We start from the raw sequence: 19,879 nt of genomic DNA, 5'->3' as shown, positions 1-19,879 counted from the left end.
TTTCGAACTCCTGAGCTCAAACAATCCACCCGCCTCGGCCTCCCAGAGTGCTAGGATTACAGGCGTGAGCCACTGCGCCTGGCCAGCTGTGGATTTTTACTAGCTATGTTTAATCTAATTTCAGGTGTCATAAGAAGTCAAAAAGCATGCTACTATTAAATAAAGACTTGCTATTAATTGTGTGTGTCTGTATATGTATGTATATGACAAAGAGGAATAAGTAATAATACTTTTCCCAATATGATCTTTGGAAAAAAGGTGAAATCTTACTCAATTTTGGAAAAGCAAGTTCCAATATTTATGTAGGATCCTAAAACAAACATGAAATACAATTTTACAAGGAAGATGCAAATTCAGGAAAACTTGGCAGTAAACATTGTCATTATTTCCTTAGCAGTTATTCCTTATCCTTGATACTTTAGACATTATTATTTTCTATCTTAATTAGCAGAACCAATGACTTAATAGAACAGTAATAGAATAAAATCGGGCTGCTTAACTGAATTTAGATTTTCAATCACTAAATGGGAAATTAAGCACAATAGAGAGGTTTTACACATTTACCAAAACATTCACACAATAACCAACATAAAGTTTGCTCAAACATAAAAAATTTAAATGCAGGCTGGGTGCAGTGGCTCACACCTGTAATCCTAGCACTTTGGGAGGCTAAGGTGGGAGGATGGCTTGAGCCCAGAACTTGGAGACCAGCCTGAGCAACATAGCAAGACCTCATCTCAACAAAAAAACAGAAAAATTATCTGGGCTGGTGGCACATGCCTATAGTCCCAGCTGGGAGGCTGCGGTAGGAAGATGGCTTAAGCCTAGGAGTTTAAGGATACAATGAGCTATGACACCACTGCACTGTAGCCCAGGCAACAGAGCAAGATCCTGTTTTAAAAAAAATTTAAAAATTTAAATGCATTAACACCTTTATTTCTAACATAAAATAATTAGCGTAAAATCGGTTAACTATTTAGTACTAAGTTAATCAAGTGTGACAGTTAAAATATTGTAAAAAAATTTTTTTCCCCCAATTTACAACAGAATTTCTATGCCATCTACAGTTTAAAATGTTAGGACTAACTCAACACAACTATGTAGAGTCTCTCTAAAGCTTTGACAGTATTTGGGCACTGAATGCATTCTATAATTAAAACATTAAAAGAAAATTGCCATACCTAGATCCCACAGCGCCATCTCCAGAGTCTTGGCTTCCAGCTTCACTTGGCGTGCTCACAGATTTGGAGGACGGAGACATAGGAGGAGGGACTAAATAGTGAAATAGACAGGTATCCGCTGTTACTACACGGAGAGGTTGCTCAGCTTATGACGTTTCAAAAATAATTTAACATGAAGTAATAAAAAAGAAAAAAAAATGGCAAACCAAAAAATAAATATATATGAATGAAAATGAACAATAGAAAAAAAGGGGAAAAGACAAAGTTAACAATGCATGCTGAAGATTCATGCAATTTCTCTGGCAAAATGCATTTGAGCTTTCTATTAAAAAAAAAAGGCAAGATTATGGAAAGATGCATCTTCATCTCATCCATCACCAAATGTGGCCACTAATTTTCAAAGGAGAGCATTCCTTCTCCTATTTCTAACTTCTCGCTTTTAATATCACCAGATTATAAGTATTATTTACAACTGCTGCCAAAATTAAAACTTTGAAATATGCATCATTAAGTCATTTAATCTCTGGTTTTCTAAGATTTTAAAATACTAAATTTTGTCTAATTTTTTCTTTCAAAAATTAATGTTTGAATGATTTTATTTCCTCCTTACCAATAAAAGGATAATTTAGAGAAATGACTGCAGCTTAAGGAATGGCTCCTTTAAAAGGTTCATTAGTTTCCAGCAATTTGGGTGAAAAATGCAAACAGGCTATAAAATAGCATGCCTTCCAGACATGATGCATAACATAAAGTGATACATGCAAATTAAACCAGGCAAGACTTATGGTAACTTCCTTACCCCAGTATTCAGAAAAAACTGAAGTGTACAGACAAAGATACAGACACCCAAAATATTCTTAATCCCTTCTTATAGAAAAATATACAGTTTTCATAGTATATAAAATAAACAACAAATGCTTTCCCCTAAATTGTCAATTTTTAACATTTTATAACAACAGTTGAACGTGCATGTTTCATGCTTATGACATTTGTAAAACTTTTTGACTACCGTTGCAGGAAGTATAGGAGGATCATCACTGCCATCTTCTGGTTAAATTTTACCATTAATGTCCCTAATCCCAAGTGTCTTTCTAAAATAATTTTCCAGTGTACAATATTAAGTGACTAATACTTCTGATTTGAGCTGAAAGCCCTTCTTTTAATACTCTATTGAAAAGAATGTAAGTTCCTAGTTATATAGGAACTAAAGAAATATGTGTTTTTGAATCAAATAGTCACATTCATTGGACCCTTAAGATTATGCTTCAATGTTTATACATACTGCAGTAAAAACAGTATGTTTGGTAATCTAACAAAATGTATAAATATAGTATGATGAACTATATCTTAAACATAAGTAAAAAACTAATCATCCTTATTTTTTTAATGACAAATTCTACTGGTAACCAGTAAGATTAGGAGAAAAAAATCTTAGAATGTTTGTTTCCTAAGATACAATGGTTAATTCTTGCTTAAATGTCAAAGAACTATAAAAACATAATCAATGTTTCTAATATTGTGATTAAACCAATCAGAAATAATTATAAAGCCAGATAGCTTCATATAGTTCTCATGTGGATGGGATGGCACTGTGCTAGGTGCTGCATGTATAATTCAAAGTAGCTAAAAATGATTTTTAACTGAAGTAGAATAATATTAATGTCCCCAGACTTCTCTTAGGTTACATTTCCTCATCTTTTTGTCCATTTCTCACTGTGAGATTTCCCCTAGTCTAAGTTCCAACTCATATAGGAATAAAGAGTAATATCTAACAGTTGCTTGCCTACTGTGCTGTAAACACAAAATAAATGTTTATTATAGTGAGGCACCATAACGTTTTCATATTAAAGATTTTCAAAGAAGAAATTTTGTATTCTTTAAATTACATATTTAATTTCATACTCAGGAAAATCATTTTTCCAAGTATACATATCTTAGAGATTGAAGGAAAATAGTAAAATGCCTATCAATCTAATCATTTGTGATGAACTATAGAATTCTTTTTCAGTTTAACATGCTTTTCCCCCTTTCTGGTGACTTCAAGTATCGATGACTCCACTCAACAAGTTCAACAGTATCTTACTTGGTTAAGACTACATTTTTTAAAAACGGTAACCAAAATCCTTTATGGAAACAAGTTAACAGTAATTATACATACATACATAGATACATTAACGTAGCCAGTTCTGAAATAAGTTTCAGAAATAAAAATAAATCAAAAGGATGATGCTACCAATTTATCTCAATTTCTTAGCCAGAGGCAAAAAAAAAAAAAAAAAATCACAGTGACTTCAAATTTATAATTAGATAAAAATCTCCATCCCAGAACTGTAATATATTTGTTCTAACAAAAAATAGTTTCAAGCCAGCTGATGAAAAAGATTCATAAAAGGTCTCTTAGTTATTATCTGGCCCACAATTTCATCTTGCAATAATAAATAATGTTCACCACAGAAGGGACAAGCCTAGAAAAAAAAAATCACTACCATTGCAAAAGGAGGAATGTTAATTTTTTAAAAAGGAAATGGTAGTGTTATTTAGTGACTACCACATTTTAACCCAATTAATCCAGAAAAATCAAAGAATACTATAATTATGCAATAAGGCAATGTCGCTATATTCCCAAACTTCAACAAACCCCTGAGAACGAATGAAAGCATGTATTTAGGAAGGTTAAAAAAAAGAAACACACTGAAACTCATAGGTTCTCAAATCTAAGAAAAGACTCACTTCTGGAATTCATTTTTAAGGACGGTTCATGAGTCTAATCAGCTTTAAAAAATAATAGCCATCAATAACTAGCTTTTGCCAAGTATTTGAGATATGATTTGCTTAGAAAGAACAGTGATTCAGATTACCTTTACATAGAAAGTAGCCTAAAACAGGCTTTAAATGGTACAAAATAAAGAAATTAATATAAATATGTGAGTATGTTAATGAATTTCAGCTTCTTAGATGTTTAGAGCAAAGATATCTATTCTCTTGAGAACCAAGGAAGAAATATGAAGTAAATGGGGGAAAAAAACCCTACACATGGCATTCACTGATCATGTAAGTAATGTTGAAAAGACTGTGACTCTAATTCTCTAGGACAAAAAGCCAATCAAGAAGGCCCTTCCTGCCAGCTTAGGCCTTGCCCTTCCAAGGATATAAAATTAACATTGCTGCCTTCTGGCCTGCAATATTTTTAAGCCACAAAAGACCTGGGAATGCACCCAGATTTAGAATTAGCATTAAGTCTGGGTCAATCACTCAAAACTATACAGAAATCTCAAGGATGAAGGATAACACACAGCCCAATTATTTTTCAAGTAGAAGAAAGCCTTTGGCAAGAAGGGGCTTTTGTGAGGAAGAAGGACCTAGAAAAGGTAGACAGCCAAGAAAAATGAATGTAGGGAGTGGAAGTGTTGGTAGAAGACAATGAAATGGAAGGAGTGAATTTCTGGAATAACACAATTAGTCGTAAGGTCTTTTCTAGCTCATCAGTTACTTAAACATAGTCCACGTTACAGTAATGCCCCCTTGTGGAAACAAGTGCTCCTAGCCTGGAATATTAACATTTCAGTAACTATCTGTTTTTCATACTTTATTCTTTTTGTCCATTAGGTAGATAGCTAGGATCTCCAGATCTTCTAGGGACAAGGGTGCCCTGCTTTCGTGCTGCCTCGAGCAATTGCCTCACCTGACAAGAAGGATAAGGGCAGGCATTCCGTCTAGGTGTTGCCCCACCCTTAATCCTATCCCGAGCAACTGCTACACCTGGGGAAGGATGGAATGCCTTACCAATCTGGGAATGCCCCAGCCTAGGCAAAATAGATGGAGTAGCCTAAAGCTAATTATTATGTCAGTTTAAGTTTACATTGTGGTTCACCCTCCCCATCCCTCAGGTACGGCTTTCAGAGAAGGAGCTTGCAGAGGCAGATGCAACCTTGAGAACACCTGTTAATCATGTGGTAACATCCTACACCTCCTGAACACTCTCGCCTGGACTAGGCCAATAAAAGGAAACAACTTGAGAATTCCCAGAGAGACAGTCAGTCAGTCTCTCTCTCTCCACTCATGGAGACAAGGCTGTTTTGTTTTATAATAAAAAGCTCATGTGAAAATGCTTCCTGCTTGTGGTCACTCTGTTGCACTGGCCTTGCTTGTGATTTTTTCCCAAGCAAAAGAACCATGATAACAGTCTGCCAAGAGGCTGGACCTGACAGTTTGGTGTGTCTGGTCATTCTTCAGCGAAGAGTACACCAAGAACCAAGAGCAGACTGCCACCCTGACATTTTGGTGCCATGACTCAGATTACTCTGCCTAGATAAATCAGCTCATCTTTTTCCATGAAAATGTTCTGACTTGGATAACTCTGTCTAGGAGGTGCCTTCCTACTATGGCTGGCCACCCACTCACCAGTGCTAGTACTTTTACAAATGATCAGGTCGTTATACCAACATATCATTGTCCTGGCACTCAAAAGACAAAATGAGAGGCTTTTAGGTTTGAGGGGTTGTGCACAGCCCCTCTTCCTACGAATCGGAAGGGAGATGTCCAGACTGATACTTTGGCCATTGGGGATGCCTAGTTTTAACAGACCCCAGCGGGTATAGCCTCTCCCCTTTCCCTTCTTTGTTCCTTGGCCGGATGGCCCGGGTTGTTACCTGGGGATACCCAGCGCTAACAGACCCCAGCTGGCAAAGTCATTCCCTTCGTACCCCTGCTCCCCTTTTTTCCTCCTTATTTTCTAGATGGATGCACAGGGATCAAAAATCCCTCCTAACACCCCTTTCGGGCATATTCTTTCAAACTGGGACAAGTTTGATCCAGACACTCGGAAGAAAAAAACGTTTAAACTTCTGTACAATTGCCTAGCCAATGTACAAGCTGGATAGCGGAGAACAGTGACCGCCACACAGGACTCTAAATCACCCCACCATCTTACAATTGGATCTTTTTTGTAAAAGAGAAGGAAAATGGACCAAAATACCATATGTACAGGCTTTTCTTTATTACAGGAAAATCCTCAGTGGTGCAAGGTGTATTTCAAACTAAGTAAGATTATGGTGTTAAGAGATCGTCCTCAGGTTCCCACCTGTTTCGAGGTTCCCCCATACCCAGAAAGACCTGAAAGGGTCCCTACAAAGGGGGAGGTGGTGCCGTCTCTACCTCCACCAGGGGGAAAGATGGTTCAGCTCCTACCCTTGGTGGAAGTAGTGGGCGAGTCCAGACCAACCCTGGTCCATAAGCTCTTTAGTTTAGTAGAATTAAAACAAATAAAACAGGATCTGGGGAGATACACTGATCACCCTAATAAGTATGTAGAGACATTTCATCATTTGTGTTTAGCCCATGACTTGGCTTGGAAAGATGTACATGTTATTCTAAGCCAGATTTTAAATGATTTTGAGAAATCCAGAGTGTTAATGGAGGCATAAAAGCTTGCCACCAGATTACACCTTTCAAATCCTAGATATCCAGTGGGTGGAACAGCAGTGCCTGTGACTGACCCAGGGTGGAATAATAGTTCTTCAGAAGAGACATGGGAGAGAGAACATTTCTTAGTACATGTCCAGGCTGGCCTCAAGGCCACCAGGCAAAAGGTGGTCAATTATTCCAAGGTCTCCACTATAATCCAGGGGCCTGAGGAAAACCCTATGGCCTTCCTGGATCAGCTCCAGGAGGCAATAGAGAAATACACCACTCTTGATCTTAAGTCCTGTGAGGGACAAGTGGTATTAAAAGATAAGATCTTGACTCAAGCAGCACCAGATATTAGGAGAAAACTCCAGAAAACCTTGCCACCTCCCTGGACAATATGGTGGCTGCCGCTAATTCTGTTTTCTATAACAGAACTTTTGAGCTCAAGAGAAGGAGAAGGAATGGAGGAAGCAAGCTAGGCATGCCCAGTTAAAGGCAGCATTGGCACCCACATTTGGACCAATGGCCAAAGCCACCACTAGAGAAAGGGACCTTTGGTGTTGCATCTGCTGATGGGAAGGGCACTGAGCTAAGAACTATTCTGATGAGGATAGGCTACCCAAGGCCCCTTGTCATCAGTGCCATCAAACAGGTCACCACTAGGCTACACTCTGTCCTATGGGATTGTCCCAGGAGGGGAGTCAGTTCCCAGACTGCATCATGGTACAACAATGAAGGAGCCCGCTCCCATCAGGCCCCTGGCAGATAACCATCACTGGACTGGAGCCAAGGGTAATCCTCCTGGTGTCAGGTAGGCCAGTAAATTTTCTTGATACTGGAGCTGCCTACTCTGTCCTCCTCACCTACTCCAGAAAACTAAGCACTCAATCCTGTATGGTCCCTGGAGTCTCCAGGATCCCTACCAAACAATTCTTTACTCTCCCTTTGTTTTGTTTATGGGAGGATGTGATCACTAAATAGTAATTTCTACTTGTGCTGTCAACTTGCTAGGATGAGACTTGCTTTCTAAACAGTGAGGGCAGGTTTCTTTCTATCCTTAGGAAGAACTCAGCTTCACAGGTCTCAACAGATTCAAAGGTCTCAGGCCAAAGTCAACAAGACTGGGAGGCAGATATCCCTGCGGTAGTCTGGGACTTCGGTTCCCCAGGCTGTGCCAGAACAGCCTAGCCGATTATGGTTCATCTCAAACCACAGCTAGGATGTTCCTGTGTTAAACAGAACCCTTTGTGACCTAAGGCCCTGGCAGGTCTTGAGCCCCTTGTAAGACAATTCCTAGTTTCGCGTCTACTTATTCCAACTTGCTCTCCTTGTAACACCCCAATTTTACCTGTCTAGAAAAAGGACGATACTTACTCATTGGTGCCAGACTTAAGGACAGTCAATGAGGCAGTGGTGCCTTTGCACCCTGTGGTGCCCAATCCTTATATGTTACTGGGTAATATTCCCCCAGAGACCATTCATTATAGCGTACTGGACCTAAAGGACATTTTCTTATCTCTCTCTACCCTGACTGCCAAAATTTGCTTTTGATTGGATGCCCCTACATGGCACACCCCACCAATTAACCTGGATGGTGTTGCCACAAGAGTTCTGGGATAGTCCTCATCTTTTTGGCCAGGCCTTGGGGAAAGATCTAGATGACCTCCAACTCACCAGGGTGTGGTGCTTCAATATGGTGATGACCTGATCTGCTCCCCAAGCTTAAAGGAGGCACAGGAACATGCTATTTAGTCCTGTGATTCCTGGCTGATATGGGGTATGGGATGGCCTGTCGCAAAGCCCAACTAGCTCAATCTAAGGTGACCTACCTAGGACTTGTTCTCACCCCGGGAACACGAGAGCTGTCTCTAGAGCATGTCCAGGCCATAGTTTGTCTATCAGAATCCACCACTTGGCCCTTCTGCTTTCTTTCCTTGGACTTACAGGGTTCTGCCAAATGTGTATACCTAATTATGGGCTTCTGGCTATGCCCCTTTATAAAAGCCTAAAAGGAAACACCAATAACGAACTTCTAATATGGGAGCCTGAACAAAAACAGGCTGTTCAGGCATTAAAAAAGGCTTTACTCCAAACCCTGGCCATGGGCCTACCACAACCTCAGTGAACCTTCTTTTTATATGCTCATGAGAGACATGGAATAGCTCTGAGGGTGTTAACATTGCTTTTGGAGCCACAGTTACAACTGGTGGCCTATTTATCAAAAAAATTAGACCCCATGGCTGCAGGCTGGCATGCCCATTTGAGGGCAATAGTAGCCATATCTTTACTTTTACCAGAGGCTATTAATTCACCATGGGAGCTTCCCTTACTGTTAGAACCTCCCATCGGGTCTCTGAGCTCCTCCAGGGAGGGGTGACAAAATGGATCTCAGATAGCTGCTTACTAAAATTTCAGGCTATGTTAATAGAAACCCCTGACTTAAAAATTGAGACTTGCTCTGGATCTAGTAGTGCATGCCTACAGTCCTAGCTACTGGGAAGGCTGAGTCAGGAGTTCTTGATGTTTTTAAATAAATCCTTGAGTATTCTAGCAGTGTTTTTATACTTCTACAATTCAAAAATATTTAATAAATACTTAAGGAATAAATTCAACGGTGAAAAGAAAAACAAGTATCCATCCTGGGTCATAATATAAAATGGATTTTTTACCGTGGGTTACTGTCAAAAAAAGTTTGACAGCCATGGCCTCATCTGCATCCTGTATTCTTCAAGCCAAATTATAAATAAACACTGGATTTAATACTGGAACTTTAGGCATATGTTTTAAGGATTATGAAATGCATTTAACCTAATTTTCTAACAATAATGTGATCTTCATTCATAAATCCTTTAACTCTTCACAGGTTCCATTACAATGGTTAATCTGCTGATAATGGATGGAAAATGGTTTAGAAATAAGAACCTTAAAGAAAGGAAAAGATGTGTATAGATCTAACTTGGAAACTTAAATGCTAAAATCAAAACATAGTATTAACCTTTTCTAAGAAGGAACAGCAGATCCTTTGTTTGTTTCCCTAGCTATTTGAAAAGACTATGTTAATCAGCTCATGCTGCTTTGATAAACAATTTCACATGCCTTTATATTATTTAAAATTTCAAATAAATATCATGAGCTAAGAGAAGTTAAAGCAATGATATTTGGCTTCTTCTTCAAAGCATATTTGTTTACTACTCCCCCACATTATTCTATTCTCACCAATTGAATCTCTTAATTACCGACAGCTAAAAACTCTCAAGTCAAATAGTTTATAATAGATAAGCTGATATTTAATCAAGAGGAAGATATTATTTCCAATCCCTCCAAAAAAACCTTTGTTGTAAATTATGCCACAGAATTTTGTAAAAATATTTTAATTATCTATAAAATTATAGATTAAATATGTTGCTTTCCCCACTCTCTCTTTAGTAATTAATCCAAATATACAACAAGGTTTAAATCACATATAAAATATTCTTTAAAATCTTTCAGTAGCTAATCGCATTCACTAAATAAAGACATTTTTATTTTATAAAGTAGCTACTTACTAAATTATCTCTCCATGGTTTAATTTAGCAATTAACATTAAACTAATAGTTTGAGGTTTAGCGGTCTCTTTCTTCCTTCATTCTCCCTTTCTTTCTCATATCTATACTCACAGACAAAAATAAAGTTGGCATAAAGAAAAATAAGGGAATGATCTCTGTGAATGCGTCCTTCTAAAGTTTAAAGTCTAAACATGCACATGCTACATGAATATAAAAATATAGTACTAATACTATAATATTAACCTGAGCTAAAAACACTTTCCAGTTCTGAGATCAAGATAAAATCAGTTTGTTATTGGCTAGAAATGGTTTACCAAGAGATATCTTTATCTTAATCAACTTTTCTCAGAGCCAATTCTCAAAATCAGAGTTACCTAAGAGAAGCTATAAAACTGTAATAACTGAAGACAGGTTATTAATGACCAAATAAGCCAGTCTTTGGGTTTTTATAGTAGCTTGGTTAATGACCCATCTAAGAGATTCCCTTGCTTAAAACTCTCCTATTAAAACTCTCTCCATCACCTACAAGGCCCTACGTAATCTGGTCTCTGCCCACATTTGCTCTTCTCCCTCCTGCTCACTACAGTACAAATACACCAGCCTAACTAAGCCAATGTCTACTACTCAGGAATGTTGTGCTCACTATTCCCTCTATCCAGAATGCTCCTCCTCTCAACCTAAGTATGGCTGCCTCCTTCTGGTGTTTCTGACCTCACTTTATAAGTCCACTTCTTAAAGAAATCTTCCTGAACCACTCTGTTTAGTGTTACCCCTTGCAGTCTCACTCTATCATATAACCTAAGAATCTATCTCCCCTACGAGAACATAAGCTTCAAAAGAGCAAGAATGTAAGCTCCAAAAGGGCTTCTGTAATGTTCAGAAGCCCATTCCTAAGCATGGTTTACAGAAGGCGCTCAACAACATTTGTTGAATTAGTGAATTCACTAATTAGTGAATTAGTGAATTAGTGAATGGATAAACGTTTTTTTTTTAAAGCACTAGAACTAAATTACTAAATATTAGAGATCTGAGTTTCAGAAAGCAATGGGTCAAATTGTTCTAACTGGCTCAAAGGGGAGTCAAATTTATGGGATATTTCAAATCACCTAAATCTAGATTATATATTTATCCCACACACATTTATAATCAGATTATGGTCACACAAAATGTCTATTTCAGCCCTCATTTAACCAAAAAAAAAAAAAGAAAAAAGAAAAAAGCTTATAACTAGTAGGAAGAGCTTTGATCACAACACTTTTTCCTAGGTGAAAAATCTTTAAGTGATCTCCCAACAGTTCCTTCACAATCTAGCCTCAGCCTCCATTTCCATACCCTCTCTCCCCTTCCACTTTGTCAGCCAAAGTAAATCACTTGTTATTTCTCTTGAGTACACATTAACCTTTTCAACTTTCATGTCTTTGCTAACTTTTCTTCTGCCTGGAAGGTTCTTCCCCTTCCCCATTTGTATACATTAAAATCCTACATACATGGGGCACCAAAAACCATATTTCACAAATATCACAAATAACATTCATGTACCCATAAATCAAAGCCACAAATTTTTGAAGGATGTTCTGAGAGAGTTCAACATCTTTCTAAATTGTAGATAATTCTACAGTTTCTTCATATATCTGAATAACATACTTGCTATCATGTATAGGAAATGTGTTTTATCATGATAAGGATTAGAGAAATACGGATAGAGAAGAAAAAATGCAAAAGGCCAAATATACCACCTTTACTTAAGGGTCATTTGTCTTTCAGCACAAAATTGGAAATTTAATATGCAACTTGAATGCTGCTTACCCCCAAATTCTGAATCAAATGTGGTCCATATCAATCTTCAATTTTTGGACTATGTCTCCTATCAGGATTGTAGTAACATGGTCTATTTTTTATACACACAGATCAGTCAGAATCTTTAGTACATGAATAAAATGGCTTGGGAACAAGAAATTTGGTAAGAAAATTTGCTAAGAAAAACCAAAAAGCTGGTTGTTTGAAAAAAAAATAATAAAACAAGATCAACCTCTGGCAAGAAAAAAAGATAAAATGTAAGTGAGCAAAGTATGAAATGGGAAAAAGAAAATAACTCTAGGTATAATAAGAATAAAAAATGATGAAAGAATTATGGATAGCTATATGCCAATAAAGCTGAAAAGTTAGTTGAAATGGATAAAGTCCTACAAGACATGAAATGCCAAAACTGATACAAGAACCCAAATGATTTTAAGGGAAAATTCTAATAAATGTTTAAGGAATAAATAATTCCAAAATTATACAACCTTTCCAGAGAACAGAGGTAGGTGGAAAACCACAAAAGTCACTTAATCAGGCTAAGAGAAGCATTATAATAAAGCCAGAAAATATATAATGAAAGGAAGAAAGATTACAGGTCTGTCTCTCTTATGAGTACAGATGAAGAATCCCTAAATATTATTAAACTAATGCAGCAATGTGTAAGAAAAATAGATCTCACAACCAAGCTGAGTTTTTCCAGAATGTAAGCATGCCTCTACATTAGAAAATCAGTATAAATCATATTAATAAATTAAAAAAGGAAGAAAAGCATATGATCGTCTCAAAATACAAAGAAACCTATGAGTTTGTTGCAAATATTTTGGTGGTTTTAAAGAATGCCCACAAATTCTTTGTGAGTGTGGGCTAGACTTTGATTCTCTTTCAATGGACAGAATGTGGTGGAAGTGATGCTTTGTGACTTCCAAGGGTAAGTCATAAAAAGGATAGCTTTCTTCTGGCTCTCTTTTTCTCTTGATTACTCACTCTGGGAGAACACACCTAACATGCTGCAGGGATATTTAAGCAGATCTGTGGAGTGATCCATGTAGGTAGGAACTCAGCTCTCCCACTAACAAGCAGCATCAACTTGCCAGCCATGTGAATGAGCCACCCTGAAAGCAAGTCCTCAAGCCCCAGTCAAGACTTCAGATGACTATGGCTCTGACTGACATCTTGACTTCAGAGCCATGAGAAACCCTGAGCCAGAACCACTCAGGTAAGCCACTACCAAATCCTGACTGGCAAAGATTATGAGAGAGAATAAATGTTTATTGCTGTTTTGGGAAAAAAAAAACAAACCCTGACATACGAAGAAAACTTGAAGGGACTATAACCATTTAAAAAAAACTTGAAATTGTGAATCACCTTACTCTCTACCCCCTGTAGAAAAAAGTCATAATCCAAGGCAGTTTTACAGTTGAATTCTCCCAAGTTTTAAAGAAACAGGTAACACCTATCTTTTGCAAATTGTTCTACAAAATACCAAAGGGGAAAGCTGCCTAATTTATTTTAAAACCATAACCATGATGACCACTGAATGTGAACAGAACAAGAAAATTATAGGCAAATTTCACTTACGAATATATACAAAGATCCTAAATTAAATATTAGCTAATTTATTTTAAAAATACATGCAAAAACTCATCTGCCACCCCTAGAGATGACTATTAGTAATTAAAGTGAAAGAAGCATAAACACGTCTCCTGCTCTTTTAACATTTAGGGTAACCAAATAGCTCTAGCTATTGAGGGAAATTTCCCTCTATAGAAGAACTTCAGCCAATACATATAGAAAGAATGGTAGAATTACAAAAACAACGTTGCAACTCCAATTAAATAACTGACATAGATAAGGATCAACCATGAGTATTAATATCATTAGGTAAAAGGTTGATAAAGAAAAGAATAGTTGGTGGGTGCGGTGGCTCAGACCTGTGAGCAAGCCTAGCACTCCAGGAGGCAGAGGCACGAAGATTGCTTGAGCTCAGGAGTTCAAGATCAGCCTGAGCAAGCACGAGACCCCACCTCTACAAAAAAATAGAAAAAGTAGCTGGGCAAGGTGGTGCTCATCTGTAGTCCCAGTTACTTGGGAGGCTAAGGCAGGAGGATCACTTGAACCCAGGAGTTCAAGGCTGCAGTGAGCTATGATGACACCATTCACTGCACTCTAGCCTGGGCGACAGAGCAAGACTCTGTCTCAAAAAAAATAAAAGAAAAAAAGAAAAAGAAAAAAGACATGAATAGCATGATACCAAAGTATCACCCTCAGATATCGCTTATTAGTCCTTATTAGTCACAAGGGGTAATTATAATGGAGAGACCTGGATATCACAATTGTAACCCAGTAATTAAGCTTAGCATCACTAACAGCTCAACAACCATAAATACGCGCTACTGGTGTGATGCAGTATGAAAGGACACAGCATCACCTATGAGATAGCCTTGCCAAAGATGTTCAGCCTGAAGTGAATGAAGCTTTTTGATCTAATTTCCAGTTTAGAGGAAATATAAAGAATAGAAAAACAAAAGCTAAATGTGAGAAAACCATCAGACAAACCCAGGAGGTGGACATTCTACAGACCAACTGGCCCACTCTCTTCAACAAATATTATGGGGCAAAAAGTAGGATGTGTGCGGAGGATGTTCTAGATTTTTAAAAACTAAAAACATATAATTAAATGTAATGTATGGTACAGCAAGATTTTGGTGGGAAACAATAAACTAATTTTCTGAGGGGAAGAAAAATGTTTATGAAGCTAGGACTATTATGAAAAAGAGGAACAAAGGTTAGGGGGTGACTTTCTATATGAGAAATTAGGATATATTACAAAGCCACAGTAATTAAAACTGGGTTAATTGTGCAGAATTGGACGAACAGATCCATAGCAAAAATAGAGAACAGAGAAATGCCCATGAATATGTGAGAACATACTGTATGACAAAAGTTGGCATCAGATATCAATGGGGGAAAAGATAGACTATTTAATAAATGGACTGAGAAAATTAGCTAACTATACAGAGAAATATTAGGTTGGATCCCTACCTCATACTATTTTTAAAAATATAATCCAAATATCTAATTGTGAAGGGTAAACTATAAAGCTATTAGGAAAAAATATAGGAAAATATATTTGCATCCTCAACACAGGAAAGGATTTCTTTTTTAAAAGACCAAAATAGCACAAAAAAAGGGTTATACAGGTTGAGTATCCTTTATCTGAAATGCTTGGGACCAAAAGTGTTTTGGATTTTTTTGGATATTAGAATATTTGCATTATAATTCACAGTTCAGCATCCCTAATCGGAATATCTGAAATTTGAAATACATTAATGAGAGTTTTCTTTGAGTGTCATGTTGGTGCTCAAAAAGTTTCAGATTTTGGATCGCTCTAAATTTCGGATTTTTGGATTAGGGATAGTCAACCTGTAATTGGTAGATTTGACCATATCAAATGAAGGATTCTGTTCAGTGAAGAATACTAGAAACAGAGTTAACAGATAACAGACTAGAAGCAGCTATTTTTAAAAAGACTAAAACAGACAGAAGTCCTACATACAATATACAAAATATACAAGGAATGTCTACAAATCAGAAGATAAAAAACCCCAATAGTAAATGGGCAAAAGGATATGAATATTCAATTCACAGAAGGGAGAACTTGAATGGTTAATAGCTATGTGATGGTCAATCTCCCTGAACTAAAACATTTTGGTATACCACTTTATACACATCAAGTCGGCAAAAATTAGAAAGTTCGATAATATCCAGTGATGATGTGGATATGGTAAAGCCGTTACTTTTTCATGCACTAGTATTGGGAAGGTAAACTTCTGTAGCCATCCTTGAGAGAGTGGTATGCAGAACCTAATAAATTTAAGTAAGCCCTATACACAATAACACAGCAAGTGTATTCTTGGGCATACACCCCAGAGAAACTTTTCCACGGTCCTCAAGGAGAAAGAATATATTCTTTCCAGTGTTATTTATGATAGTAAAGCAAAGAGACAAAAGTAATCTAAGCTAATAGCATTGGGGAAATGGACAAGATATGGTACATGATAGAATATTATGCACAATCAGAAATAACTAGATTTGGCCGGGCGCGGTGGCTCACGCCTGTAATCCTAGCACTCTGGGAGGCCGAGGCGGGTGGATTGTTTGAATTCAGGAGTTCGAGACCAGCCTGAGCAAGAGCAAGACCCCATCTCTACTAAAAAATAGAAAGAAATTAGCTGGACAACTAAAAATATATATATAAAAAAAAAAAATTAGCCGGGCACAGTGGCACATGCCTGTAGTCCCAGCTACTTGGGAGGCTGAGGCAGTAGGACCGCTTGAGCCCAGGAGTTTGAGGTTGCTGTGAGCTAGACTGACGCCACAGCACTCTAGCCCGGGCAACAGAGTGAGACTGTTTCAAACAAAAAAAGAAATAACTAGATTTGTATATGGCAACATGGAACAGAAGACATATAGCACAATGCCATTCATGTAAATGTATATATACGTAGATATATAAAACCTTGAAAAACTTAAAACACATGCAGGAAAGGACATGTTTATGTTAAAATGCAAGAGTGGGTACTTAGTACACGAGTGGGAAGGAGAATGGAATTAGAGATGGGGAAGGGGGGAAAAACACACACACACGTACATACATACACACGCACACAGCTAAAGAATGGTCTTTCAAGAATCAATGATGGAGGTGGGCCATACATTAAGAAATATGAACAAGTGAAACCAAAAAAGGACAGAAAGAAAAAAATCCTATAGGAAAAAAATAGAGCCAATGCACAGAAAATAATGATCACTCAAATAACAAGCTACAACTAACAAGTAACTTCGTTTAGTTACTCAGGTAACAAGAAAAAAGTGTTCTGATTCATTTGCTCTTAAAATTGTAATATGCAACATAAGCTTATTAAATAAACACATAAAAATTAAAGTACTTCAGTGTTCGAATTCTACCAATAAGGAAAAGGAAAATGAGCTGAAAGAAATAACAACGAAGCAGACTATGAGAGTAACAGCTTTTTCATCTTGAAACCTTTTAGAAATATCAGCTCTAAGGACAGTTATGTTGCAGTTTCACAACAGGTATATAGCAATTATTATTGTCATTATTTGTCCTCTAGATGAGATGAAATTAGCTCACAAACTAACCCTAAAATTTTAGGTCCCTAAAGGACAAAGGCCATGTCAAACTAAAATACTTTGTAACAGCACTAAGCACAGAACTATTTTAAGTAAGTATTTAATGCTTTCTGATATATAACTAGATTGTCCTCAGTATCTCTACTATTTCAGCTTTTTGGTCTAGCACAGCTATTAAAATGAACAACCCAGAAAAAGAACAAGATTAAACCAAATTACTGTCAAAATAAGCTACCAAAATTATCTTCCTTATTAGCATTGAGAGCAGAAGGCTATAAGCATCTCCTTCCATTTCCTGTACCTTTGAATACTAATAATATAATTTTGATTTATTATACCTCTCTCTAATTTACAGAAATGAATACAGAGTTAAGATCAGGAATCATAGTAATCTTTGAGCGTAATACAGTATGGCACACAAAACTTGTTCCACAAATGTTTGTTGAAATAAATGATTGATTTAATAAGAAAAGTCAATTGGTAGCTCAGAATATGTTAATAAATATAATTAATCTTGCAGCTCTTTTGAATAAATAAAATAACCATGTATTAGCACATCTGAAAAAAGGCAATTCCAAACAAATTATAAAATTAATGATTTTAAGAGACATGATAAGGAAAATATGCAAAATATATTAAGTCAACTCACTCATCTTAGCTATGCCTGAGCTGAACAGAATCTGCACCTATCTCTCATAAATGGATATATTCTTATCCTTACCAATGGGGGATTCTGGAGTTAGCCCCATGCTTTGAAGCAATGCCTCAGCTTCTCTTCTTTTTTTTTCAAGATCTGACTCTTCTTGTACAGGAGCCACAGCTTCCTTCTTCTGATCAGTCTGAAATTTTTAAGTTAAAAACTTAAGTTTACATATACTATGAAACACTTCTGTTTTCAAAAAAAAAAAAAGTACCTTAAATAACGTGTATACTTTTAGGGTATGAACTTAGTTTTGAGTACAGATTAAGTTCCTTTTTATAGTCATTAAATGAAAATCATTCTCAACAGAGTTCTAGCAAATAATGCACAAATGATATGTACTAAATTGATCCACTTTTATACATAAACAAGGAGTTTCCACAAAAATTTTTCTAACAGATAAATTCAAAAAGTACAATCAACTTCAAATTATCTACAGTATGAAATTGCTGTCCATGGTCAGGAATTGTGGAAACCTTCATCCCAGTGGCACAAAAGCTTAAATATTACAACACTGTAAAAAAAATTAAGGGGGAATTATTTAATTATTTTAAGTAAATGGACAATTTGATTTGTTAACAAAGTATGAGTACCACAAACTTCTTTATACAAAGTCTTTATTTTACTTATGCAACTTTATGTAGAGAGTTTATCAAAACTTCATCTAGATAAAGATTTTTATTTTTTAAACTATAGGTCTTATTTTTATAATAAAAACATATGGTTGGATTTGGTAAAATTAAAACTCACCTTTGCATAGCACATGATATTTTTGTTATGAAAATTTTTGCCAGCTTTTATTTTTGCCATTTATAGTTTTATCAAAATTTTCTAGTTAAACTAGATAAACCTCAATACTCTCACCTAAAACACCTCAAGTAAAATTTAGGCTTTCAAGGGAAAAACGTACACCTCAAATGCCTGTGTCAACCAGATAACTATTACTCATACATTGTCTGGAATGAATTTTGTTAGCCATAATTCTCTGTGATACCATTTTGACTTAAAGTCATCACAAAATTTCATCTAAATGGTAAACAGGCTATATTATCAAGCTGATGCTTCACTGTCTAAAACAATATATTGGTAGACTCTCTGTTTAATACCATTGAATTATCTCTTGTAACGTTTTATAAACTTTAAATTAGGTATCAATCATGTAACAGATATCCCTTAGAGACCACTTATGCCACTTATGGCCATCCTTAGAAAACAAAACTCAAATTTGCTCTTAACTTTGAAGCATTTAAGGCTATAGATACTATTTTGGAATGGCTCTGACAGTCTGAATCATGCTTCTACCAGTGAGCTTTTAATCAAATAGCTAATGTAATGCTTTAACCCTCCTATTATAGTGTATCACAGAAAGATTCAGAAAAAACTAGCAAATTCTTCAATTATAGACCTTTACAGCATCATAGCAATGCTGCACATAAATTGTACCTTCAATTTTTCTACTATTGATTTTTCTTAGTCTTAGAGATTTTTGGCAGTCTTGGCTATTATTTAGGCTATCACATATAAAAGCTCGGTACTAAAGACACGCTTAGGACAAACTAGCTTACACTGGCTATTTAAAACATATCAGTGATAAAAATATACAGATCTGTCTAAAGAGTTTCCATAGGGATAAAGAGTTTCAATGTGGGAACAAGTAAAATACCTCCAGCTCAGGGTCAACATACATTTGCTGTATATGATGAAATACATGATGCCCAAAGTCTGAATATAGAAGGCCTGGTATACTTTTATGGTACTATCAAATCTACTACTCAGTAAAAATACTTCAATGACTAATTCATGATAAAAGAAATAAGAACAAATCCCCTAATCAATTAAATCATCTATTATATATATTTCTGTTTATCATTAATACTATCCATTCTGACAAATTATTAGCAGTTTAGAGTAGCAAAATATTAAGATAAGTTCAAAATCCAAACTAAATTATGATTTGTATGTGCATATCTTTTTTTTTTTTTGAGACAGAGTGTCGCTTTGTTGCCCAGGCTAGAGTGAGTGCCGTGGCGTCAGCCTAGCTCACAGCAACCTCAAACTCCTGGGCTCAAGCAATCCTACTGCCTCAGCCTCCT

At 36.4% G+C, this 19,879-nt stretch overlaps 1 protein-coding gene across 7 annotated transcripts in view; it reads right to left on the bottom strand.

Moving 5' to 3' along the window:
• DYNC1I2 (dynein, cytoplasmic 1, intermediate chain 2) overlaps window positions 1-19,879 on the bottom strand; it is a 61,685-nt gene that overhangs the window by 38,509 nt on the left and 3,297 nt on the right. For 3 of the 7 annotated variants that reach the window (XM_012650761.1, XM_012650760.1, XM_012650759.1), the window contains exons 3-4: window positions 17,808-17,925; window positions 1,182-1,272 (exon numbers count right to left, since the gene is read on the bottom strand). In XM_012650761.1, the coding sequence (XP_012506215.1) occupies window positions 1,182-1,272; window positions 17,808-17,925 (209 nt within the window). Of the gene's footprint in view, window positions 1-1,181; window positions 1,327-1,980; window positions 1,999-17,807; window positions 17,926-19,879 lie in introns of all 7 variants that reach the window. The other 4 variants (XM_012650755.1, XM_012650754.1, XM_012650758.1 and 1 more) reach the window with 2 other exon arrangements.

The sequence above is a fragment of the Propithecus coquereli genome, unplaced genomic scaffold, assembly GCF_000956105.1.
Source record: "Propithecus coquereli isolate 6110/MARCELLA unplaced genomic scaffold, Pcoq_1.0 Scaffold34, whole genome shotgun sequence".
NCBI lineage: Eukaryota > Metazoa > Chordata > Mammalia > Primates > Indriidae > Propithecus > Propithecus coquereli.
This window is presented reverse-complemented; position numbering and strand designations above follow the sequence as displayed.